This window comes from Nerophis ophidion, linkage group LG28 (assembly GCF_033978795.1).
Source record: "Nerophis ophidion isolate RoL-2023_Sa linkage group LG28, RoL_Noph_v1.0, whole genome shotgun sequence".
Taxonomy (NCBI): domain Eukaryota; kingdom Metazoa; phylum Chordata; class Actinopteri; order Syngnathiformes; family Syngnathidae; genus Nerophis; species Nerophis ophidion.
This window is the reverse complement of record NC_084638.1, coordinates 26,608,873-26,635,584: the sequence shown is the minus strand read 5'-3', so window position 1 is coordinate 26,635,584 and position 26,712 is coordinate 26,608,873. Positions and strand designations below refer to the sequence as shown.

General features: G+C 45.8%; 2 protein-coding genes across 5 annotated transcripts; one reads left to right on the top strand and one right to left on the bottom strand.

Moving 5' to 3' along the window:
- Positions 1–3,076: 3,076 nt before the first annotated feature.
- Positions 3,077–13,212, bottom strand: LOC133545623 (E3 ubiquitin-protein ligase TRIM17-like). 2 transcript variants are annotated; one of them, XM_061891379.1, is made up of 5 exons: positions 12,936–13,212; positions 9,044–9,341; positions 5,945–6,071; positions 5,593–5,865; positions 3,077–3,454 (listed from the first exon to the last, which is right to left on the bottom strand). In XM_061891379.1, exons 2-5 carry the CDS (start codon positions 9,338–9,340, stop codon positions 3,426–3,428), a joined length of 726 nt encoding a protein of 241 aa, XP_061747363.1. In that variant the 5' UTR covers position 9,341; positions 12,936–13,212; the 3' UTR covers positions 3,077–3,425. The 2 variants fall into 2 exon arrangements, with proteins under 2 accessions (XP_061747363.1, XP_061747362.1); XM_061891378.1 differs by having other exon boundaries at positions 9,035–9,341; positions 12,936–13,208.
- Positions 13,213–13,576: 364 nt separating this feature from the next.
- On the top strand, positions 13,577–25,344 carry LOC133545622 (E3 ubiquitin-protein ligase TRIM58-like). 3 transcript variants are annotated; one of them, XR_009804887.1, is made up of 7 exons: positions 13,577–13,595; positions 13,668–13,775; positions 16,587–16,899; positions 18,397–18,529; positions 18,593–18,865; positions 21,005–21,567; positions 24,144–25,344. XR_009804887.1 is itself a non-coding variant. In XM_061891375.1 (6 exons), the coding sequence occupies exons 3-6, from the start codon at positions 16,588–16,590 to the stop codon at positions 21,118–21,120; spliced, it is 828 nt and encodes a 275-aa protein (XP_061747359.1). In that variant the 5' UTR covers positions 13,577–13,595; positions 13,668–13,775; position 16,587; the 3' UTR covers positions 21,121–25,344. The 3 variants fall into 3 exon arrangements, 2 of the variants coding, with proteins under 2 accessions (XP_061747359.1, XP_061747358.1); XM_061891375.1 differs by having other exon boundaries at positions 18,403–18,529; positions 21,005–25,344; XM_061891374.1 differs by having other exon boundaries at positions 21,005–25,344.
- Positions 25,345–26,712: the final 1,368 nt, after the last annotated feature.

Below are 26,712 nucleotides of genomic sequence, written 5' to 3'. Positions count from 1 at the left end.
TTTGCTCCCTTCCTGCCAATGTCATGCCATCTCATGTTGGCTTCATCGGGCTGGGACCTTCAGCGTTCACCGAAGTGGTTTGCAGTCGAGTGTGAAGCTGCTGGGATGAGGATCCGCACCTCCAAATCTGAGGCCGTGGTTCTCAGAGTCGGAAAAGGGTGAACTGCACCCCTCGGGTCGGGAGTAAAGTTCTGCCTCAAGTGGAGGAGTTCAAGTATCTCGGGGTCTTGTTCACAAGTGAGGGAAGAATAGAACGCGAGATTGACAGAAGGATTGGTGCGGCGTGGGCAGTGATGCGGTCACTGCACCGGTCTGTTGTGGTGAAGAAAGAGCTCAGTCTTTGTTCCTACCGTCACCTATGGTCATGAACTTTGCAAATAGAAGCGGGAGTAATGAGTTTCCTCCGCAGTATGTCTGGGCTCACCCTCAGAGACAGGGTGAGGTGCTCGGTCATCTGGGAGAAACTCTGAGTAGAGCTGCTGCTCCTTCATGTCGAGAAGAGCCAGCTGAGATGGCTCGGGCATCTACTATGTAAGGATGCCTCCTGGACGTCAGGAAAATATGTCTCTACTAACTTGGAGAAGCCAAACCATCAGTTTTTATATTCCTCTTCTCTGTTTCTGGGTATGTGCTATTTCAGGACAGCACATCCTGACCATAGAAGGAAACGTTCGTGTTTGAGTGTCTGGAGGAAAAACTGCTCTGAGTCATAACTTAAATGTTGGTGTTGAGTGAGTTGTGTGGTCTTTTCTCAAGGATAGGGCTATCCCCTTTGCATTCCAAAGTCCCAATTAGAGCCAGGAAAGAATCACGCTACAGCTGCAGGGTCATTTGTGCTTCTTTGCTGGGTTGTTCATTGGACTGTGGGATGGGCAAGGGACCAGAGCTGACCCAAACAGTAAATTGGACCCAACAGGTTCAACCCAACATTTGGGTCGAACAAATAAGCCCACATTTTTGAGTGTGTAGTCTTCCTCTGTTCTTCTTTCTGTTTCATTATTATCTGCACCTGCTAACCACACCCTTCTATGACCGTGCCACAACTACTTTGTGTCTGATTATTGTGGTTATGTTTTTAACTAATACAGTTTTTATGTTATCAACGTTTTATTACTCATAGCAAAATCTCCACAAACTTGTCCCAATCATTGGTTCCAAAGGGGCGCTGGCTTTGAACAATAAACCTTGATACAGTAAAACCGTTACAGTTAACGAGAACATTCCCACAGAAATGTTGATGGGCCTGCTATTTGTGCTGTGAACTTCCAGCCCAGGGCCAATTGAAGTTAGCATATTTCTCAGATGGTACCAAGTACCAAAACCCACAATGTTTTGGTGTAAAAATTTGCTAAAAAAACTAGCATAAGTCATTAGCATGTTAACGTTAGCATGCTAACACAGAAAAAGTAAGCATATTTTCAAGATGGCGCCAAGTATCTAAATACATGATATTTATTGTTAAACATAGCTAATTAGCTAAAGAGCTAGTGTAAAACGTTAGCATGCAAATATGTACCTGCTATTAGAAAAGACGTTAGCATACTTTCAAGAATAAAATCCATGATTTTTAGGATTAATCATACAGAGTTCGCTAAAACATTGACATGCTAACATTAGCATGCTAATATAGAAGAAGTTAGCATACTTCAAAGGTGGCGCCAAATATCCAAATCCATGAGATTTTAGGACTAATATTCATAGGATGTTCAATCCTGGACCGAGGTGAAGGTGGTTACAAGTTGGATATTCAACCCTAGACCGAGGTAAAGGTGGTTCCAAATTGATATTCAACCTTGGACCGAGATGAAGATAGATTCAAGTTGGATATTCAAGCCTGGACCGAGGTGAAGGTGGTTCCAAGTTGGATATTCAACCCTGGACCGAGGTGAAGGTGGTGTGGTGGCCACGGATGAACGGATTAAGCGCTGGCTGTCCAGAGTCAGGACCCAGGGTGGACCACTCGTGTGTGCATCGGTTGGGGAAGTCTCTGCGCTGCTGACCTGTCTCCGCTCGGGATGGTCTCCTGCTGGCCCCACTATGGACGGGACTCTCATTATTATGTTGAATCCACTATGGCCTGGACTGTCAGTAATATGATAGATCCACTATGGACTGGACTCTCACACTATTATGTTAGATCCACTATGGACTGGACTCTGACACTTTTATAATAGATCCACTATGGACTGGACTCTCACACTATTATGTCAGATCAAATATGGACTGGACTCTCGCTATTATGTTAGATCCACTATGGCCTGGACTGTCAGTAATATGTTAGATCCACTATGGACTGGACTCTCACACAATTATGTTAGATCCACTATGGACTGGACTCTGACACTATTATAAGAGATCCACTATGGACTGGACTCTCACACTATAATGTTAGATCCACTATGGACTGGACTCTGACACTATTATAAGAGATCCACTATGGACTGGACTCTCACACTATTATGTTAGATCCACTATGGACTGGACTCTCACACTATTATGTTAGATCCACTATGGACTGGACTCTCACAGTATTATGTTAGATCCACTATGGACTCGACTCTTACTATTATGTTAGATCCACTATGGACTGGACTCTCACACTATTATGTTAGATCCACTATGGACTGGACTCTCACACTATTATGTTAGATCCACTATGGACTGGACTCTCACACTATTATGTTAGATCCACTATGGAGTGGACTCTCACACTATTATGTTAGATCCACTATGGACTGGACTCTCACACTATTATGTTAGATCCACTATGGACTGGACTCTCCCACTATTATGTTAGATCCACTATGGACTGGACTCTCACACTATTATGTTAGATCCACTATGGACTGGACTCTCACACTATTATGTTAGATCCACTATGGACTGGACTTTCACACTATTATGTTAGATCCACTATGGACTGGACTCTCACTATTATGTTAGATTCACTATGGACTGGACATTCACACTAATATGTTAGATCCACTATGGACTGGACTCTCACAGTATTATGTTAGATCCACTATGGACTCGACTCTTACTATTATGTTAGATCCACTATGGACTGGACTCAAAATCATAGCCTCGTTTTTGTTTATTCAACAGACTGCATGGAACAAAACAAAGAAGAAACCTTGGAGAGAGTGAAACTATATAAACCCTTAAAAGGCGTCAGCGTGAACTCTGTGGGAGCTGATTCAACGCTACAGTTTTTCCCGTGTAGGTCTAGGATCTAAATAGGAGACGGTAACAAATTCTAATGTGTGGACTGAGAAAGAATAAATGATCTTTATGACTTCGTGAACAGACTGGAGAGATGTCTGCTAAACCTGCGACTTTATGAAGTGTCCTTAGTCTTTCTTTTCTGGGACCTGCTCATCCTGGTCCCTCGGAGACTGGTCCCTCTGAGCGTTTCCCTCGGCAGACTAGTAGAAACACCTTTGAGCGACATTCCCTATTAATTACAAAAACACAAAGAGGAAGTTAAATGGACTGTCAATCAAGTCAGTGCTGTCATTCAGCAGCCCAAAATGAGGGCCGACTCTGCATTCGGTCTGGGCGATAAAACGATATCAGTACATGTACATGCTGCGATCGACACGGAATCGTCCGCAAAATGCGTGGAATATTTCTCTCTTCTTGGTAGTAAGAAAGCGTAAGTATAGAAGCAAGGAACAAAGGCACTCGCTCTGTGGTCATTGTGGATCCAAGAAGAAAAGTCACCTGGACAGGATGGCAGATTTTGGATTTTTTTTTTCAAAGGGACCGCAGTCAGACCAATGTGCATGTACGAGCCAGTCTGCCCCACAACAAGAGGGAGTAGAGAAAAAGAAGGAACTTATTGTACTACAACGTTGGACTCCCGCAAAGCACTTTGGGTAAAATGTCACAAGTTGTGCTAAATTCCAAACGGCTGGTTTGGAGGAAGTAGGACTCATGCAGATCCCATCCATCCATCCATCCATCTTCTTCCGCTTATCCAAGGTCGGATCGTGGGGGCAGCAGCCTAAGCAGAGAAGCCCAGACTTCCCTCTCCCCAGCCACTTCGTCCAGCTCTTCCCGGGGAATCCCGAGGCGTCCCCAGGCCCGCAGGGAGACATAGTCTTCCCAACGTGTCCTGGGTCTTCCCTGTGGCCTCCTACTGGTCGGATGTGGCCTAAACACCTCCCGAAGGAGGCTTTCGGGTGGCATCCTGACCAGATGCCCCAACCACCTCATCTGGCTCCTCTCCATGTGGAGGAGCAGCGGCTGCAGTGGTGTAAAGCACGTCACCACTGGGCTCTGGACTCTGGAGTGATGAATCACACTTTTCTATCTGGCAATCTGATGGACCAGTCTGGGTTTGGGGGTTGCCTGGAGAATGCTACATTTCGGACTCCATTGTGCCATCCATCCATCCATCTTCTTCCGCTTATCCGAGATCGGGTCGTGGGGGCAGAAGCCTAAGCAAGGAAGCCCGGACTTCCCTCTCCCCAGCTCCTCCCGGGGGATCCCGAGGCGTTCCCAGGCCAGCCGGGAGACATAGTCATCCCAACCTGTCCTGGGTCTTCCCCGTGGCCTCCTACCGGTCGGACGTGGCCTAAACACCTCCGTAGGGAGGTGTTCGGGTGGCATCCTGACCAGATGCCTGAACCACCTCATCTGGCTCCTCTCCATGTGGAGGAGTAGCGGCTTTACTTTGAGTTCCTCCCGGATGGCAGAACTTCTCACCCTATCTCTAAGGGAGAGCCCCGCCACCCGGCATAGGAAAGTAATTTCGGCCGCTTATACCTGTGATCTCGTCCTTTCGGTCATAACCCAAAGCTCATGGCCATAGGTGAGGATGGGAACGTAGATTGACCGGTAAATTGAGAGCTTTGCCTTCCGGCTCAGCTCCTTCTTTACCACAACGGAACAATACAGCGTCCGCATTACTGAAGACGCCGCACCGATCTGCCTGTCCATCTCACGATCCACTCTTCCCTCACTCGTGAACAAGACTCCCAGGTACTTGAACTCCTCCACTTGGGGCAGGGTCTCCCCCCCAACCCGGAGATGGCACTCCATCCTTTTCCGGGTGAGGTGTTGATTCTCATTCCGGTCGCTTCACACTCGGCTGCAAACCGATCCAGTGAGAGCTGAGAGCTGAAGATCCTGGCCAGATGAAGCCATCAGGACCACATCATCTGCAAAAAGCAGAGACCTAATCCTGCAGTCACCAAACCGGATCCCCTCAACGCCCTGACTGTGCCTAGAAATTCTGTCCATAAAAGTTCTGAACAGAATGGGTGACAAAGGACAACCTTGGCGGAGTCCAACCCTCACTGGAAACGTGTCCAACTTACTGCCGGCAATGCCGACCAAGCTCTGACACTGATCATACAGGGAGCGGACTGCCACAATCAGACAGTCCCATACCCCATACTCTCAGAGCACTCCCCACAGGACTTCCCGAGGGACATGCAGATCCCAAATACACAAAAAAACGCTTTTTGCATTTGCATAATAGGTCTCCTTGAATAAAAACTACGATTTTTTGGTACAACAAGATTATTCCCTTTGAGTCCAGATAAGACACAAATAAATGTAATAAGCAGACGGTGAGCTACTCACCAACCCATGCATGGATATCCTCAAGGTGTTCTTGCATCAGCTCTTCATACTCCTGGTCGTTGTCTTTCAACGTCTTCATGATCTTGTCAAGCTTCTTCTGGTTCTCGTCCACTTCATCCTGCCTCCAACCAATGAATTCCTCCTCCAAACTCCTAATCCTGTTCAACGCTTCCCTTGACTTTTCCACCATCTCCCTTGCCTCCTCCTTGGTCTGTTCCAACATGTTCTGGTCTTCAACCAGCGTCTTCTCAATCTGCTTCTTCTGCTCCTCAACTGAAAAGGGATGTCTCAAACATTTTCATTTTCGAAGATACGTTTTGTTATGTTTGTGTCAGATGGTAGGATCACTTACGTTGCTTCTTCTCCATTCTGAGAAAAGACCTTCTGTAGACCATTGTTTTTTCATCCTTGGAATCCAACTCATCCTGAATACATTTCCGGTCATCCGGGTCTAATTTATTAAATACTTGTCGCATGGCCTAGAGAGAGAAACAAACATTACACGAGAGACGGAATTAGTACGTATCAAAAAGCTAGCATCAATACATGACCTGAAGAATGTGGCGTGTGATGTCACGAGTCTGGAACACCTGGTTATAGTTGCCAATCAGGCTGTTCTATATGCCAGCCTCGCCCTTCAGTAAAGGCTCGAGGATTGTTTCATGTCACCTTCATGACATGTGTTGCTGTTTGCTTCCTGTGTTTAATTACCTGCACCTCGTCCACCTGTCCCCAGCAGCTTGGGTTGACAACCACTGCAGCCGTGAGAGTTCGTGACAGAATCCTTGAGGCAGAAAGTGACCTCGCGTGGATGACGGTCGGCGACAGGGAGTCAACCTTTTGGACTGCACATTTCCCGGAAGACATGAAGGCCAGATCTGTGCAACCCACGCAATCCATGGTTCCTTCACCCTCAAGCTGGGCCGATACCAGCTCTCAAGCTTTCTGCCTCTTAGTTTCCCAAAGACCGAGGCCCGCTTACTCCTACCCCGAAGCTTCCCAAAGCCTTAGCTTTGCCTGTGCCCGATGCTTTCGAAAGACTACGCAGCGCCAGTTCTAAGACTTTTTAGAGTACAGCCTGTTCCTGTGCTAGTGACTCGTCAGCCCAAAACACCAATTCCTGCTGGTCGGGTTACAGCTCCTTTGGAGCCCAACATGCTGTCCATCCTGGGATTCTATTGGGACATGTAATTGTTCCTCCTTGTAGACCCTACTAGCAGCTGTGCAGTGGAAGACGCACAGCTCTGCTCATCTCCGATGTACCCGTCTCGGACGATATCGCCTTCCGTGGCTCTGCTCCGGATGTCATCTCCAGAGGGTTCGCTTCTAGCGACACTGTCACATCCAGCAGAGCCACAACCTCCACAAAGACCAACAAAGCTCCCGCTCCGCGTTCGACCTGAACAACAGCCGATGAAGCGGCAAACTAATTGCTGCTCTTCTTGTTGGCCGCGGGGGCGGCTTTTCATGGGTGCCTTCCACGCCATCAGCAGCGACACCCAGAACTTACGTGTAGAATTCAAAAGCTGCTAATGTTTGGTTTTCGCTTACGTCTGCCTCCTCTTCAGCCATGGACATGGCCATTCCATGTACGTCCGCCTCGTCAGCCGCAGCAACATCTGGCCCCAATCAAGCCCAAGGAGACAAGGTGGGTTCCCCCTTCCCTGGGCCCATCACTCATAGGAGTGGGTATAGAGGTCAGGTGCAATGTGATCTAGGTGGCAGTCGAATGCAGCATCCTTGACGGTCGGATCCCTGACTACATATACTAACTTTTGAGACGTGAACTGTCACCCCGTTGGAGGGAAGGAACCTATTCCGGTGCCGAGGTGGAGAAGTTCCGGCAGAATGGAGCCAGACTCACTTTAATGCAGAGCAAGGGCTCTGGAACTAGTTTTCTATAGAGGGGCTGGACACTTTTTCACTCTGGCGTTGCAAGTAGTGAGAGGCAAGGGGTAAAGGTGACAATAAGAGCCTGTACATTTGGGTAGACGAGAGGGTAGACGAGAGGGTAGCTTCATTTCAACTCCGGAATGGGGGTCTGGGTCCTATCTGATGTTTGCGCTGAACAGTGGTTCAGCGTACCCACTCTTTTTATACTCACTTACAGTAAGTGAGTACTGGAGAGTGCACCCACAGATAATTCCCTTGTTCTGCTGGGTGAATTAAACTCCCATTGGCAACAGTGAAACCTGAGACCTTTTTCCACCAAAAGTTCATCAATCAACCTACCTGCTGCTGAGGACACCACTCCCCATAAAAGCCAGCGTGTCCCGAGATCCTGCGCTGGAACATAGTCTCTGCTTGCAGTAAGCTTCACGTGTCTGGCTCCTCACCTTGTTTGTTTGCTCTCAGTGTCCTTCCGTCCTTGTGCTCATTTGTCCTTGTTGTTTCCCTTTTTTCCTCAGAATTCCCTCCATCGCCTTGGAAGTGAGCTGTGTGCCTCACTTCCCTGGACCCCCTCTGGGTTCTGACTGCCTCCCTCGATCCCCGACCCCCACTTTGGACACGGACCTCTTGACGCCTCTCTCAGCCCCACAGACCTACTGCTTGTATCACGGATTCGCCTACCAGCCTCACCCTACTGGACTTGTCGCCTTCTCACTCAACACACACTTACAACAACCCCTGGTAATATTTATCGTAGCGCTTCACATAGTCCTGCAACATACACAGTAGCATACACACTCCACCTCATCATCAAGCTCACAATAAATCTGTTGGGCTTTACCCCTGTTGCACCCACAGGTGAACAAGCTAATTGTCCACAAATGCCTGAGCAAATTAAGGACATTTCCCAACCAACTTTTGCAAGGAATTGGGGGATTTCACCATCTACGCTCTGTAATATCATCAAAAGGTTCAGAGAATCTGGAGAAATCACTGCACATGAGCCATGATATTACGGACCTTGGATCCCTCAGGCGGTACTGCATCAAAAAGCGACACCAGTGTGTAAAGGATATCACCACGTGGGCTCAGGAACACTTCAGAAAACCACTGTCAGTAACTACAGTTGGTCTCTACAAGTTAAAACTGTACTATGCAAAGCCAGAGCCATTTATCAACAACACCCAGAAACGCTTCGCTCATCTAAGATGGACTGATGCAAAGTGGAACAGTGTCCACATTTCAAATTGTTTTTGGAAACTGTGGACCTCGTGTCCTCCGGACCAAAGAGGAAAAGAACCATCCGGACTGTTCTAGGTGCCAGGTGTAAATGGCAGCATCGGTGATGGCATTAGGGTGCCCAATTAGTGCCAAAGGCATGGGTAACTTACACATCTGCACCAGTTGTGCAATATAGTCATGTTGCCAGGTTCTGTGCACGTGCTTTGTGCGAGTGAACCAAGTGACCCAGGGAGTGACTCATAGGTACTGGAGGGAGTAAAAAGAATCAAGTTTACCGTCACCTCTGCAGGTTATTGATATGTTAGCATACCTGACTGACCTCCTTGTACTCCCTCTTTGCCGGACTTTGGCCTGCCTTCTGTGGTCCACTTTGCATAAGTGTTTCCAACAAGTCAGCCAGTAAGGTGTTTCGACAGAGCTCCGGCCTGGGGCTGAAAGCCTGTCGACATTGAGGGCACTTGAAGACCCCCGAGTTGTTTTGTCGGTCCCAGCAGCGGCGGATGCAGTCGGAGCAGTAACTATGGCCGCATGGAATGGTCACCGGCTCCTTCAGGACATCCAGGCACACCGAGCAGCTGAACTGGTCTCTGTCCAGGACCACCCCGCCATGAGCCATCCTTCGAAAAGATGCAAGAAAGGAGATGTGTGAAATTGTTATCGCTGCAAATATGAAAATATTACCGCCATTGATTTGTGTTGTTCCGGTTTTAAAAGACATGTTCTGACTTGTGACCTCATCCAGCTCCCCCACCTTGTCAAAATCCTTCCAAACGTGTTCCCATCGTCCTGTATTGGTTTTGTTCTTCTTCTTCTTAGTGTGATGGATATTTAAATCGCCAGCACTCCTCGTTATCTTTTATTTACTTTCTTATTGCTTGGAATGCCTGTGCTCACGCACCTGTTTCTGTCTGTTAACGGGGAACGGCACTCTTATTAAGACATGACCACGGACTGTCAGGTTCACACTGATGACATCTATTAAACAGGCAAGAAGCAAGGAATCATGCAGAGACAGAGTTCAATTTGGCTCAATGAGGAGTGACGTTTGGGCTGTACTCTATTTACAGAAACAACCTACGCTCTAAAGTCCTGTCCATGTGCTCCTCTATTTATTCGGGAGCTCCCTGGTTACATCACTGAGGCTGCTTCTGAAGGAACTGAGGGTAATCTCAGCAGCCCTGTCTCTGCTCTGTCTGCATCACGGCACTGGATGTTCCGGACACAAACACTGATACGAGACGATGTCCCTGTGAAGTCTAGTCTGTCTGCCAGAATATTATGGTCGTCCGTATCCCCCACCTCCTGCCTTTCCTTTTTGCATCCTGAGAACAGGATCATAGTCGCAACGCGACCACAACGCGACAGATTGGGACATTTTCCCAAGAAGGACAAATGGTGGAGAATATATGAGCAAATGAAGACAGACCATGGCTCGAACGAGGTGGATGAGGACATCTCTCCCGATGATGTGGAAGACTAGAACTCGCTAATATCCGAGGGAACCGGCACTTTTCTTGAGAGATAACCCAAGAGATCACCCCGTTGGACCTTGTTTTGACCGTTTGTTCCACTCGCCTCTGCCTACTTGACTCGTCCCCAGTGGCTTCAGGGACTCTTGGCTGGTGACCCGCCGCCATCTTCTCCCTACCTCCTCTTGGGACTTGTGGTATCCATCCATTAAGAGTCATTTTTATATTAAAAATCTCCTCAAACTTGTCCAAATCAGACAGTTTTGGGAGTTTTTGACAAGATGGTGGGGTGGAGAAGGTCATTCGTCGGAAAATATCTTTTAGAACAGCTTAAAAATGACGGAAGATATATGAGGAAATGAAGACAGACCACCAGTGGTATGGCTCGGACGAGGAGTTGGAGGTGGACGAGGACATCTCTCCCGAGGATGTGAAGGACTGGAACTCGCTGATGTCCAAGAATACGGATGCGGAAAACCAGTGCTTTCTCGGGAGAGAAACCGGGAGATCACCCCGTTGGACCTTGTTTTTACCTTTTGTTCAACTCTCTGCCGCCCACTTGACTCGTCCCCAGTGGCTTCAGGGACTCTTGGCTGGTGACCCGCCACCAACTTCTCACTACCTCCTCCCGTGGACTTGTGGTATCCGTCCATTAAGAGTCATTTTTATATTAAAAATGTCCTCAAACTTGTCCAAATCAGCCAGTTTTGGAAGTTTTTGACAAAATGGTGGGGTGGAGAAGGTCATTCGTTGGAAAATGTCTTTTAGAACAACTTAAAAATGACTAAAGATATATGAGGAAAGGAAGGCAGACCACCAGTGGTATGGCTCGGAAGAGGAGTTGGAGGTGGACGAGGACATCTCTCCCGAGGATGTGGAGGACTGGAACTCGCTAATGTCCACGATTACGGATGCGGAAAACCAGTGCTTTCTCGGGAGAGAAACCGGGAGATCACCCCGTTGGACCTTGTTTTTACCTTTTGTTCAACTATCTGCCGCCCACTTGACTCGTCCCCAGTGGCTTCAGGAACACTTGGCTGGTGACCCGCCATCAACTTCTTCCTACCTCCTCCCGTGGACTTGTGGTATCCGTTCATTAAGAATCATTTTTATATTAAAAATCTCCTCAAACTTGTCCAAATCAGCCAGTTTTGGAAGTTTTTGACAAAATGGTGGGGTGGAGAAGGTCATTCGTCGGAAAATGTCTTTTAGAACAATTTAAAAATGACTAAAGATATATGAGGAAAGGAAGGCAGACCACCAGTGGTATGGCTCGGAGGAGAAGTTGGAGGTGGACGAGGACATCTCTCCCGAGGATGTGGAGGACTGGAACTTGCTAATGTCCACGATTACGGATGCGGAGAACCAGTAATTTTCTCTGGAGAGAAACCAGGAGATCATCCAGTTGGACCTTGTTTTGAACTTTTGTTACACTCTCTGCCGCCCTCTTGACTTGTCCCCGGTGGCTTCAAAGACACTTAGCTGGTGACCCGCCGCCAACTTCTCCCTACCTCCTCCGGTGGACATGTGGAATCCGTCCATTAAGAATTATTTTTATATTAAAATTAGAGCCAGATCACCAGTGGTATGGCTCGGACGAGGAGTTCGAGTTGGACGGAGACATCTCTGCCGAGGATATGGAGGCCTGGAACTTGCTAATATCCAAGCAAATTCTGGGAGACCTTGACAAGGTGGTGGGGTGGATGAGGTCATTCGTCGGAAAACGTGTTTGCGAACAACCTAAAAACAGTAACGGCACAAAAATGTGATGAGAACTAATTGTTCTCATCACCAGATTGGGGATTGGTGTGTAGTTCAGATGTGACCAGTTATAAGGGGACACACTTCCGGGGGAAATTGTGGAAAGAAGTCTCATAATAAACTCACCGGATCAGAACTAATGCTGTCTTGCGTCATTGTCTCGACTCCCACTTTGGTGACCTCGACGTGGTCTAAACACGCAGCCTTCTGATCCATGGGGACAGGAACCACTGCCTCAATGGCCCGTCGCCCTGCTGCTCCGGGGGCCACCAAGACAGTGGTGCCAGAAGACTGCGTGTTCAGACCAAGTCGAGGTCACCAAAGCGGGAGTCGAGACAATGAGGCGAGAGAGCAGTAGTCCCCATGCATCACTTTTTACCTCGTATGCCCGAAGACCTCCTGGTGGCAAAGTGTGTGTTCCCCCCTCATGGTGGTCATCGCTCCCCACTCCCACCTCCTTATGACAGCTCCTTTCGAGTGGTGAAAGCAGGGCTCAAGAACTTTGTCACAGACTTGGGGGGTAGACATGAGCGGGTTACTGTCGATCGGATAAAGCCTGCCCATCAGGACCCGGACGGCGTGACACTACCTGAACCTCGTCGGGGCCGGCCGCCTCGACGCTATTACCTCCTTTGACAGACGGTCTGGATTGCCCGCTGTTTCGGCCCAGGCTCGCCGGTGTCGAGGTCGGCCCGCAAGGGCAAAATTGTCTGTACCCATGGATACTGTGCGGATTGGCCGCTATGGGCACCCTATTAGTCCACCTAAAGAACTCATTTGGTGGTTTCTGTGTTTTTTTGTTTGTTGTTGCGCCAAAACAAGACACATTTATTACTCAACACTTTGTAAATTACAGAAAGTAACCGGAAGTGGGGGCCAACCGGTGGCAGGAAGTAGTTTTTTTTTAGATTTCAGATTTGATATCCGAATATTGATGAGTACATAGATGATATATAATATAGATCCAAGGCAAATACTTACAGGTTTTATTTGTACAGAAAGTGGACCAAGGTGAAGGTGGTTCCGAGCTGGATATTCAACAGGTATTCGGACTCCAACCACAGGACTCTTTGGCGAACCGTGCTCGGGATCAGAAGCTTCAAAGCAGCTACACACAGACGAAGGTCCACTCCCTCGATTCCCACATCAACATTCAAGTCGGACCTGTTTGTCAACTCCTTCAGCGGGCTATTTCGGTTTTGTTTTGATGCCGGCCAGAAATATCTAATGGGACATCAAGAAAGAGTCCCGGCCAGGCCTATCCCCAGGGTCCCTTTTTTTGAAGGTGGGAGGGGCCTATCCCCAGGTGCATGCCTTTTGGAGGTAGGAGGGGCCTATCCCCGGGCGCATGTTTTTGGAGGTGGGAGGGCACTATCCCCAGGTTCCTTTTTTTTTTAAGGTGGGAGGGGCCTGTTCCCAGGTGCATGCCTTTGGAGGTGGCAGGGGCCTATCCCTAGTTTTCTTTTTTTTTGAAGGTGTGAGGGGCCTGTCCCCAGGTGCTTGCATTTGGAGGTGGGAGGGGCCTATCCCTAAGTGCATGTCTTTGGGAGGTGGAAGGGGCCTATCCCCAGGTAATCGGCGAGGCATGAAAACGAAAGAAAAATGTTTGTCCTGAGTGCCAGCTGAGAAATGGAGGAACAGGTCTGACCAGAATTTTCCACGTGAGGACCAAGTCTATAGTTATTTACTGTGCAGTTCTTTCTGGCCTCATAGTGCTGGACTACATGTGGGAGTCACTGGAAGCTACCTTCACCTCAGTCCAGGGTCGGATGTTCAACCTGGAACTACCCTCACCTCGGTCTACCTCCTGTAGGAACCCACGTAAGTGTCTTGCTTTCATTGCCTTAAACCAATAACATACACTATGTGTTTATTTGATCACTATTGATATATCTTCAGGCTGCTAACTTATATTATGCTAGCATGCGAACCTTAGCCTAGTAATGTTTTATAATAGCTTTTTAGCTAATTATATATGTTTGAACCTAAAAATCAGGGATTTTGATACTTGCCTCTATCTTGGAAGTATGCCACATTTTTCTATATTAGCATGCTAATGTTATCATGTTCATTTTTTTACGCTAACTCTTTAGCTAATTCTCTATGTTTAAACCTAAAAATCAGGGTTTTTGATACTTGGCGCCATTGTGGAAGTATGCTACCATTTTCTATTCTAGCATGCTAATGTTAGCATGTTAATTTTTCGTACGCTAACTCTTTAGCTAATTCTCTATGTTTAAAACCTAAAAATCGGGGATTTTGATACTGGGCTCCACATTGGAAGTATGCTACCTTTTTTCATACTAGCATGCTAATGTTAGCATGTTAATTAGCTCTTTAGCTAATTTTCTTTGTTTAACCCTAAATATCAACGATTTTGATACTTGGTGCCATCTCGGAAGTAAGATAACTTTTTCTATATTAGCATGTTAATGCTAATATGCTACTGTTTTATGCTATCTTTTTAGCTAATTATGTATGTTTAAACCTTCAAATCAGGGATTTTGATACTTGGCTCCATCTTGGAAGAATGCTACCTTTTTCTGTATTAGCATGCTAATGTTAGCATCTTAATTTTTTATACTAACCTTTTGGCTAATTCTCTATGTTTGAACCTAAAAATCAGGGATTTTGATACATGGCTGCATCTTGGAAGTATGCTAACCCTTTATATATTAGCATGTTATTTTTTTACATTTGATTGATTGATTGATACTTTTATTAGTAGATTGCACAGTACAGTACATATTCCGTACAATTGACCACTAAATGGTAACACCCGAATAAGTTTTTCAACTTGTTTAAGTTGGGGTCCACGTTAATCAATTCACTAGTTCTTTAGCTAATTGTCTATGTTTAAACTTAAAAATCAGGGATTTTGAGACTTGGCTCCATCTTGGAAGTATGCTACCTTTTTCTATATTAGAATGTTAATTTTTTACGCTAGCTCTTTAGTGAATTTTCTTTGTTTGAACCTAAAAATCAGGGATTTTGATACTTGGCTCCATCTTGGAAGAATGCTTACTTTTTCTATATTAGCATGTTAATTTTGTACGCTAGCTCTTTAGCTAATTGTCTACGTTCAACCCTAAATATCAACGATTTCGATATTTGGCACCATCCTGGAAGTAAGACAACTTTTTCTATGTTAGCATGTTAACGTTAACATGCAAGTGTTTTATGCGAGTGTTTTATGCTAGCTGTTTAGCTAATTATGTATGTTTAAACTAAAAATCAGGGATTTTGATACTTGGCTGCATCTTGGAAGTATGCTAAATTTTTATATATTAGCATGTTAATGTTAGTACGCTAATGTTTTATGCTAGCTTTTTAGTAAATTCTATATTTTCAACCCTATAAATCATGGATTTTTATGCTTACCGCCACCTTGGAAGTATGCTTACTTCTTCTATTTTAGCATGCAAACGGCTAATTTTAAATGTTTAAAGCTAAAAATTATAATGTGTTGCACAAACTTAGCACAAATGCTCGGGACACGTTGGTGGAGATTTTGACAAGGTGTGCGTGGGGGGGAGGGAGGGTTATGAAGATTAACACGATAATAACAAAAAAAAAGTTGATACCATTAAACACTTATAGCCAAAAGTGGTTGCAGCACAAACCAGCCCTAACCAACTACACAATAGTAACACAAGGAAACAAAAGAAGGCAAGTGCAACCACAAACCCCAAAAGCTGTGAAGTTGTCAGGTTGTGTAAATGCTAAATAAAAATGAAAATACAACAAATCCTTTTCAACTTATATTCAATTGAATAGACTGCAAAGACAAGATATTTCATGTTCACACTGACAAACTTAACCAGCGAAACGTTTCTGGGTGTTGTTGATACATGGCTGTGGATTTTCATTATGAAAGTAAAACAACAGAGCATAGCATAGGACTGGTTGGCAACTGAGAACAACAATGAATGGATGAGGCGTGCCCCGGTTGCCAAGCAGGTAGCAGGTGTGGATGCCTGTGCAAGGAAGGGCACAGGAGAGCACCTAAAATACCACGCCACGGTAAAGAGCCGACATGAGTCCAAGAACCCTCACTAGGGTGTGACACTGGAGGAGCTGGATGATGTCACTAGTCAGAAAATATATTGAACCAAACCGATATCCATCCATCCATCCATCCATTTTCTTCCGCTTATCCGAGGTCGGTCTCGGAGGCACCAGCCTTAACAGAGAAACCACTTGGTCCAGCTCGAGGCATTCCCAGGCCAGCCGGGAGACATAGTCCTCCCAACGTGTCCTGGGTCTTCCCCGTGGCCTCCTGCCGGTCGGACATGCCCGAAACACCTCCCTAGGGAGGCGTTCTGGTGGCATCCGGACCAGATGCCCGAACCACCTCATCTGGCTCCTCTCCGTGTGGAGTAGCAGCGGCTTTACTCTGAGCTCCCCCCTACGGGAGAGCCATGCCACCCAGTGGAGGAAACTCGTGATCTTGTCCTTTCGGTCATAACCGATGGGAACGTAAATCAACCGGTAAATTGAGAGCTTTGCCTTCCGGCTCAGCTCCTTCTTCACCACAACGTATCGAAACAGCGTCCGCATTACTGAAGACGCCGCACCGATCCGTATTATCTTCATAACCTGACACAGATCTTTATTTGCGTCTTTTTGAAGGATGGCTCATGGCAGGGTGGTCCTGGACAGGGACCGGTTCAACTGCTCGGTGTGCCTGGATGTCCTGAAGGAGCCAGTGACCATTCCGTGCGGCCATAGTTACTGCAACGACTGCATCCGCAGCTACTGGGACCGAGGTGACCACCCGGAGGTCTTCAAGTGCCCTCAATGTCCGCGGACTTTCGACCGCAGGCCGGAGCTCTGCCGAAACACATTACTGGCCGACTTGTTGGAAAGACTCAAGCAAAGTGGACACCTGGAGGCGTTGCTGGGTCAAAGTCTGGCGAAGAGGAAGGACAGGGCGATCAGTCAGGTATGCTAACATTAAAAACCTTCTTTCGACTCACTACAGTACCCATGAGTCACTCCCTGTAGTGGATTGACTCACTTGATTCACAATGTGTGTGCACACTCAATGAGATCGCTTCTTATATTGACAAGCGGCAGATCAACTGGTCTAAAAAAGGGGTCTATTTAAAGTCTAGAGTACACAAAGTAGCCTGTATGTTACTCCAATAAAGCACTGTGCAAGTACTAAGTAAAACAGTGAATGACATGTCTGGGCTAGATCAGAAGAAACTAAATTCAGCTCTAGGAATGGAGAGTAATGAAGACTGAACACAGGATTTAAGTTTAAATGGTACCAATTTATATTAGAGAATAATAGGAAAAATAAACAACAACAAACAGACATGTAAATTCAAATCGCCATTCACATTTTCAACAAAGTCCCAGAACGTTCAATATTTACAATGTGATACAGTACTTGATTCAGTCCTTGTTTCTACCAAAGATGGTACAAGCGCAACACAAGTTCAGAGTTCATTAAAAGGCCCTGCAAAGTCCAAGTTGTGGTGGCAGTGTCCGGAGGGGTTTTAGTGAAGGGACAGTGAAAGTTCAGGAGGACCGCAATGAACACGTTGCCTTATGGTAAACAAAGGGAAAAACAGAGAGTGGCTGCTGAGGAGCCTCCTACCCGCCCGGGGCTCGGTTGAGTGGATTCAGTTCAGTTGGTTCAGTTCCAGGCATAAAGCTTCAGACTCTAGTTCAGGGTCTAGCTCGCCATCCAACCTGGCCTGTATAACAAGAGCAGGACCAGTCAAATTTCCAGTGTGCACACAAAATACATTCAAATACTAAATACTAAATAATACTACTGTATTCAAATAGCAAGTATATTCCTTAATATTGTACAATAAATAGAATAAATAATATAATAATTGTTGTATCAAAATATTCATTCTCTAATAGTATGAAAATGTAAACATTGCATCCCCAAATAAGGTGCATAACAGACAGAGTGGTTGACTGGACTGCATCATTAAGTGCCTTGGATGCTTAGCTCTGACAACCATCAAGCCAATAAAACAACCCAAGAACAGTCAGACAATTGTTGACAGTGATAATATTTCATTCATTGTTTACTATATTCAGAGAAACAGGCATAGAAGTAGATGCTAACAGCTCCATTCAAAACCAATGCAGCGGCTAGGCTACGTGAAGCTACACAGATGCAACTCATCAATTCCGCAGATAAATCCCACTCAAACACTCCGGTAGTCGCCTCCTACAGGTCGACATTACATTTCAGTTCAGAAGGCTTAGTTAATAATTAAAGCTTCAAAACCTCGCCCAACGTGTCTCTCTCGTTCTTCCTGGGAGCAGCCCACTACCGGCTTTTATGCTTCCCGGGTTAGGTCACGTGACCGCGTGGCGTAATGACGTACGCAAGGACAGCTTAAACGACGAAAATAAATTGAAAGCATATTTAAAGTCTCTGAGTCTACTTGTTGTGTATTTTACTTTCTAACAACAGGTGATGCGACGACTATTGGACAAATTAAACCCGGATGACCAGAAACTTGTCCAGGATGAGTTGGATTCCATGAAGGCAAAGACAAGGGTTTACAGGATGGCGTTTCTGGCGATAGAGAAGAAGCAACGTAAGTCATCCTTCTAAGTCCTAACTTCTACAATGAAAATATTTTGAGAAATCTCTTTTTCAGTTGAGGATGAGAAGCCGCGGATAGAGAAAAAGATGATCCGAGACCAAAAAAGGTTGGAGAAGACCAAGAACAAGGCACGGGAGAGTTTGGAAGCGTTCGAGGAGAAGTTGAGGAAGCAAGAAAGGCAGGCGAAGAAGATGGTTGACACCAGTCAGGCTAAAGTCAACAACACCCAGGAGGAACTGGACCAGATCATGAAGAAGCTGAAGGACAATGACCGGGAGTATGAAGACCTGGTGCAAGATCGCCTTGAGGTGATCCGTGCATGGCTTGGTCAGTGATTCACCGTTTATTTGCACAATTTCTGACCATTTTCAGCTCATCGTCCATATATGGTAGAAATATACCCAAAGTATATGTTCTGGGCGATACGGCTGAAAACTGTATAATTCCTCCCCCACCAAATTTCACACACGGCACAATGTAGTTCATCACAATTTCTGTTCATAACTTTTATGGACATAGTTCCTAGGCGCAGTCAGGGCGTTGAGGGGATCCGGTCTGTTGGCCGCGGGATTAGGTCCTGATGTGGTCCTGATGGCTTCATCTGGCCAAGATCTTCAGCTCTCACTGGATCGGTTCGCAGCCGAGTGTGAAGCGACCGGGCCAGGGTGGGAATCAGCACCTCCAAGTCCGAGTCCATGGTCCTCGCCCGGAAAAGGGTGGAGTGCCATCTCCGGGTTGGGGAGGAGACCCTGCCTAAAGTGGAGGAGTTCAAGTACTTGGGAGTCTTGTTCACGAGTGAGGGAAGAGTGAATGGTGAGGTCGACAAGTGGATCGGTGCGGCATCTTCAGTAATGCGGACGCTGTATCGATCCGTTGTGGTGAAGAAGGAGCTGAGCCGGAAGGCAAAGCTCTCAATTCACCGGTCCATCTACATTCCCATCCTCACCTATGGGCATGAGCTTTGGGTTATGACTAAAGGACAAGCTCACTGGTACAAGGTCTACATTCCCATCCTCACCTATGGTCACGGTCTTTGGGTTATGATCGAAAGGACAAGATCATGGGTCCAAGATCTACGTTCCCGTCCTTACCTATGGTCATGAGCTTTGGGTTATGACTAAAGGACAAGATCACTGGTACAAGGTCTACGCTCCCATCCTCACCTATGGTCATGAGCTTTGGGTTATGACCGAAAGGACAAAATCACGGATACAAGGTCTACGTTACCGTCCTTACCTAGGATCATGAGCTTTGGGTCATGACCGAACGGACAAGATCACGGGTACAAGGTCTATGTTCCCATCCTCACCTATGGTCATGAGCTTTGGGTTATGACTGAAAGGACAAGATCACAGGTAAAAGCGGCCCAAATGAGTTTCCTCCACCGGGTTGTGGGGCTCTCCCTTAGAGATAGGGCGAGAATCTCTGTCATCCGGGAGGAACTCAAAGTAAAGCCGCTGCTCCTCCACATGGAGAGGAGCCAGATGAGGTGGTTCAGGCATCTGGTCAGGATGCCACCAGAACACCTCCCTAGGGAGGTGTTTAGGCCACGTCCGACCGGTAGGAGGCCACGGGGAAGACCCAGGACAGGTTGGGATGACTATGTCTCCCGGCTGGCCTGGGAATGCCTCGGGATCCCCCGGGAGGAGCTGGGGAGAGGGAAGTCTGGGCTTCCTTGCTTAGGCTTCTGCCCCCACGACCCGACCTCGGATAAGCGGAAGAAGATGGATGGATGGATGGCACAATGCAGACCGAAATGTAGCGTTCTCCGGGCAACCCCCAAACCCAGACTGGGCCATCATATTGCCAGATAGAAAAATGTGATTCATCACTCCAGATTCTAGAGTTCAGTGGCGACGTGCTTTACACCACTGCAGCCCACACTTGGCCTTGGTGATGCGTGGCTTAGATGCAGCCGCTCGGCCATTGAAACCTGTTCCATGAAGCTCTCTGCGTACTGTACGTGGGCTAATTGGAAGTTTGGAGCTCTGTCGCAACCGACTGTGCAGAAAGTCTTTGCCACTATGCTGACCCCTCTCTCTGTCAGTTTACGTGACGCACCACTTGGTTGCTGTTGTTCCCAAACTTTTCACTTTTCTTCGAATAAAGTTGAGTTTGGAATATTTAAGAGCGAGGAAATTTCACGACTGGAAAATGTAAACATAGACAAACCCGGGAAGAGGTATTCCCTGCAGTTTCATTGGCAGGAAGTGACGGCTGTGTAACGGGAATTTGGTCTCTACGTAAAGGAACTTAAGTTACGCAGTAATTATTTGGATATTGTTGGACAAAATTACTATTATCTATTTTGTTATATTTTACAGCCCTGGACTTGAGTTCCGACATGTTGTTTTTGTATACCCGAATAGGCAACGGTCCACATTGGTCTGACTATGGTCCCTTTGGGAAAACAAATCCAAACACTTCTTCATCTTGACTTCCTCTTTGTGTTTCTGTAACGAATAGAGAATGGAATGCCGCACTGTTCCTACCAGCTTGGAGAGGGCGAGGCCCCGAGGGACCAGGGTCTGAGGGACGACGCCGAGCCGGTCCCGGCAAAGAAAGCTAAGGACACTTTCTAAAGTCGTAGCTTTTGGAGTCAAAGCTAATTTATTCTCTCTCAGTGTACACATTTAAGTTTGCTATGGACTAATTTCCTTTTGTTAGATCCTAGACCTACAAGGCAAAAACTATAGTGTTGAATCAACTCCGGCAGAGTTCAATCGTCAATCAATCAATGTTTTTTTATATAGCCCTAAATCACAAATGTCTCAAAGGACTGCACAAACCATTACGACTACGACACCCTCGGAAGAACCCACATAAGGGCAAGGAAAACTCACACCCAGTGGGCAAGGAGAACTCACACCCAGTGGGACGCCGGTGACAATGATGACTGAGAACCATAGAGAGGACCACATATGTGGGCAACCGCCCCACCCCCCTCCCTCTAGTGGACCGAAAGCAATGGATGTCGAGCAGTTCTAACATGATACTGTGACACAGTTGATTCTGATACCTTTCTAAAGGTTTGTACAGTTCCAAACTCTACAGAGTTAACTAATCAACACCATGTCAGAGTTCCTTTATGTCCTAAAATAGTCAAGCTCGTTATGGTGACAAGAAGTCGGGTTCCCAGGTGACCCGGTCAGGCATCTGGGAATCTCTTTGAGACTTTTCTCGTTTTGATCATATCAGTTTTACTCACAGACTTTGCTTCAATATCGAGGTGACTTGCTTTCCCGTGATCTACGTTCCCATCCTCACCTATGATCATGATCTTTGGGTTATGACCGAAAGGACAAGATCACGGGTCCAAGATCTACGTTCCCATCCTCACCTATGGTCATGGTCTTTGGGTTATAACTAAAGGACAAGATCACGGGTCCAAGATCTACGTTCCCATCCTCACCTATGGTCATGGTCTTTGGGTTATGACTAAAGGACAAGATCACGGGTCCAAGATCTACGTTCCCATCCTCACCTATGGTTATGGTCTTTGGGTTATAACTAAAGGACAAGATCACGGGTCCAAGATCTACGTTCCCATCCTCACCTATGGTCATGGTCTTTGGATTATGACTAAAGGACAAGATCACGGGTCCAAGATCTATGTTCCCATCCTCACCTATGGTCATGGTCTTTGGGTTATGACTAAAGGACAAGATCACGGGTCCAAGATCTATGTTCCCATCCTCACCTATGGTCATGGTCTTTGGGTTATGACTAAAGGACAAGATCACGGGTCCAAGATCTACGTTCCCATCCTCACCTATGGTCATGGTCTTTGGGTTATGACTAAAGGACAAGATCACGGGTCCAAGATCAACATTCCCATCCTCACCTATGGTCATGAGCTCTGGGTCATGACCGAAAGGACAAATTCAATGTTTTTGGAAAACGTCAACATGACAATCATTATTTTAAAGACGACGCAATTTTAAGACCATGATACTATTATGTTGTTGTATACTTAAAAACACATTTGAAGGCTATGCTACGTATAACAATTTCCTTTTAAAAGAAGCTGCAAGAAAACAGAGAGGGGGGGGGGCACCTTTTTCTTTTAATTGTTTATGACCGAATGCTGCAGCAGTTTATGACCCCCTCCCCTTAGAAACAGCAGCAGCTATGTAGTCAGAAAATGCCCAAAAAAAGGAGGAGTGGAACCCTTTCCTCAGAGCGTGGGACGACACAGTACGAGGGTGCAGGTCGACGCGCTCTCCTCATGAGCTAAATTGAATCCTGTCTCTGTTTGATTCCTTGCTTCTTGTCTAGTTTAATAGATAGTCCGGTGTTTAAACCTGACAGTTTTAGTATATTTTTAGTTATAAAAGTAGACAGGGAAATTTTCATATAAATGATTTCCAGACTTTCTCTAAAGAGACAGTCATGAATGGAAGAATGTGTTGTTGTTTTGTTTTTTATGCATTCAAGTTAAACAATTTGGAATAAACGTGCACTGGTCTAAATTACGGGGGAACATTTGAGAAATAAAAGTGTCAGGTTCAAACACCGGACTGTCATGTCTGTGCGATTATGTTTTGTTTTTTGGACACTCAGTTCCTGTTTTGCACTTCCTGGCTTGTTTTTTTACCATGACAACTCATTACTTTTCACCTGTCCTCATGTCTTTCACCTGTTTCCACTGATTATGTCACTGCTATTTAAGCTGTCTGTTTCTGTTCTTTGTCCTGGCAACATCACCTCCTTCACGCCCTCGATCACCTGCTATGCACCTTGTAATTCCATGTCAAAGATCCATGTCCCGTTCTCGTTTTGTTCCAAGTAAGTTTTTCTCATTATTCATGCCACAGTGTAAGTGCTTTGTTTCATGTTTAAAGTTATAGCCTTTGTGCTAGTCTTTTGTTTCATATCCCAGTTTTTGTATCGCCATTGTGTGCGCCTTTTGTTTGTTCCTGTTTTTAGTTAAAGTGTCAATAAAAAATATGTGCCAACTCTCCTTTGCCACCTCGGGAAAACAACCCACGCCCAAGTCCAAGTCGTGACACGGACTATCTATTAAACAAGACAAGAAGCAAGGACTCAAACAGAGACAGGATTCGATTTAGCTCATGAGGAGAGCGCGTCGACCTGCACCCTCGTACAGTGTCGTCCCGCCCTTTGACTAAAGGGTTCCACTTGCCTCCTCCTTTATTTGGGCCTTTTCTGATTACATAGCTATTTCTAAGGGAAGGGGGTCATAAACAGCTACTGCACTCGGTCATAAACAGTTTAAAGAAAATGTGCCTGGAGTGGTGTCAGGTTTGCCCGTGCTTTGTAGACCTCGGGTGGCTGTTCAATAGATTAACCCCCAGCCCCCCCCCCCCACCCCCCCCGACACCGCCACGTCGCACCCCATCGCGCACAGTGGAGTTTTACAAGCCTTTTGCTTGATAAGACAAAAGACGGCTTTTGTCTCCTCGGAGGGCGACTTGAACTCATGGGAACTATTCGGACAGAAAGAGAGGCTTTTAAAAAAATTTAGTTGATGTACATATATATATTTTTTTCATTTTGTTTTTCTTTCAGGTAAAGTAAGATAAGTGAAATAAGCAAATAGAATATTTAGAAATATTAATGGTGATTTTCTAACACTACAAAGGTCCCAAGTTCGATCCCCGGGCTCGGGATCTTTCTGTGTGGAGTTTGCATATTCTACCCCCGTGACTGTGCGGGTTCTACTCCGGCTTCCTCCTACATCCAAAGACGTGCACCTGGGGATAGGCCCCTCCCACCTCTAAAGACATGCACCTGGGGATAGGCCCCTCCTACCTCCAAAGACATGCACCTGGGGATAGGCCCCTCCCACCTCCAAAGACATGCACCTGGGGATAGGCCCCTCCTACCTCCAAAGACATGCACCTGGGGATAGGCTCCTCCCACCTCCAAAGACATGCACCTGGGGATAGGCCCCTCCTACCTCCAAAGACATGCACCTGGGGATAGGCCCCTCCCACCTCCAAAGACATGCACCTGGGGATAGGATGATTGGCTATGCTAAATGGTTCCGAGAGTGTGAATGTTGTCTATATGTGATTAGGTGGCGACTTGTCCAGGGTGTACACCGCCTTCCACCCAAAAGCAGCTGAGATAGGCTTGCTGTTTTCTAAGTTTTCAGAAAACCTTTGTGTTACAATGAGTGCCTGGTGAGAACAAAAAGCTGTCTTCGTAACCCACCAAGAGTAAGGTTCGTGAAACTCCACAGTGTAGGGGGGGAAGCAGCATGAAGGTTTTCTGTTTTCTTTCATGTAGGGTAATCAACAGGAATATATTGTTTTAACCCGAGGACTACAAAGCGCAGAGAAGACAGGATCTGCCCAATTTTGAACCGTTTTAGGAACATTTCTTTGAACTCTTTGACAAACCTCTCCTTTGAACAGTTTTACGACCTTTTCTGTGAACTGTTTAGAAGCCTGTGAAACCTTAGAAGCAGCTGTTGTCTTGTGGTTAGAGAAAGTCCAAATAAAGGGGAAGGCGTACAATCTTTTGGCAGAGCGTGCTGAGACACTGTACACGACTACAGTGTGTCCAGGTGTCTCTCCTCAATTGAGTCCAAATCGAATTCTGTCTCTGTATAATTCCTTGCTTCTTGTCTTGTTTAATAGATGTCACCAGTGTTTGAACCAAACATGTGTCACAGGTTATACATCTTTTATTATTGAAAGTATCAAATGTGATGAATATTTAATGGAGCACAATGGAAACAAGCCTTTTGTTTTTTTGTGCCATCCATTTGGATTTTTAAAGCATTACATGGATTCCATTCTTTCAGATGTTAATAAACTTCTCAATCAATCGATCAATCCTCTTAAAAATCTGTAAACTGATATGAGAAGAATAGACAAACCTCAGAATGAGTTTTCTTTTTTTTCTTTCCAACAGGGCAGGTGTAACAGAGTTAAAAAATGCCCTTTATTAATATGTAAATAATATTATTATTATAAATTATAATAATACTAGATAAATGTTTTTATTTTTTATCAAAGTATTGTGTTTGTGTGTATTTGATCGCAGAAGACGTCTTTAATTTTGTTGATCGACCATTAATTTATTTACACCTTCTTTTCTTGACACACTGTAAGGCTTCCGTAGTTTCCTCTCGCTGCTGTAGCTCCTCCCTTTCCGGTCTGCGACGCTGTGGTGAGTTGTGTCCTTTTCTAACAAAAACGAACGGTTTATTTTTGTAATTTTTGCCGTATATTGTTGGCTTTTTTACGTAGCCTTAAGATATCAAGTGTTTTTGTGTAATTTTAGCCGCTACTTTGAGCGCCGCGAGCCTTTTGTTTGAGTGACAGTGTCAAATGGCGCGATTTGTTTTGAAGCGGTCCTCTATCATGTCACGTGACTACTACTTCCTGAAGGCAAAAAGTATGTTTTCTATCTTTCTTGTCACGTGACTGCGTCGTCTGTCTAGTTGTAAATAATGCAGACGAGGTGTGATGGCTGAGTTGTCAACGTTGACTTACACAGTGTGCTCCTAATCATGTTATAAGGCGACGCAGCATTGGCTGCTGTGACGCGAGAAATTGGTCCGCCATCTTGAAGTGGTGATGAGGAGCCGGTGAGCAGCCTAAACTGACAGTTGACAGGTAGAATACAAATATGCTAAAGTGACAGTTGACAGGTAGAAAACAAAGATGCTAAAGTGACAGTTGACAGGTAGAAAACAAAGATGCTAAAGTGACAGTTGACAGGTAGAAAACAAAGATGCTAAAGTGACAGTTGACAGGTAGAAAACAAAGATGCTAAAGTGACAGTTGACGGGTAGAAAACAAAGATGCTAAAGTGACAGTTGACAGGTAGAAAACAAAGATGCTAAAGTGACAGTTGACAGGTAGAAAACAAAGATGCTAAACTGACAGTTGACAGGTAGAAAACAAATATGCTAAAGTGACAGTTGAAAGGTAGAAAACAAAAATGCTAAACTGACAGTTGACAGGTAGAAAACAAATATGCTAAAGTGACAGTTGACAGGTAGAAAACAAAGATGCTAAAGTGACAGTTGACAGGTAGAAAACAAAGATGCTAAAGTGACAGTTGACAGGTAGAAAACAAAGATGCTAAAGTGACAGTTGACAGGTAGAAAACAAAGATGCTAAAGTGACAGTTGACGGGTAGAAAACAAAGATGCTAAAGTGACAGTTGACGGGTAGAAAACAAAGATGCTAAAG

Bases quoted from the DNA above. Each gene is read 5' to 3' on its own strand.
- LOC133545622 (XM_061891374.1), top strand. From the start codon at position 16,588: ATGGCTCATGGCAGGGTGGTCCTGGACAGGGACCGGTTCAACTGCTCG. The intron at 16,900-18,396 runs GTATGCTAACAT...TTTACTTTCTAA, and splicing joins AGGACAGGGCGATCAGTCAG to CAACAGGTGATGCGACGACT. The intron at 18,530-18,592 runs GTAAGTCATCCT...TCTCTTTTTCAG, and splicing joins GGCGATAGAGAAGAAGCAAC to TTGAGGATGAGAAGCCGCGG.
- LOC133545623 (XM_061891378.1), bottom strand. From the start codon at position 9,340: ATGGCTCATGGCGGGGTGGTCCTGGACAGAGACCAGTTCAGCTGCTCG. The intron at 6,072-9,034 runs GTATGCTAACAT...TTCTCTCTCTAG, and splicing joins AGTACAAGGAGGTCAGTCAG to GCCATGCGACAAGTATTTAA. The intron at 3,455-5,592 runs GTGAGTAGCTCA...TGTAATTAATAG, and splicing joins GGATATCCATGCATGGGTTG to GGAATGTCGCTCAAAGGTGT.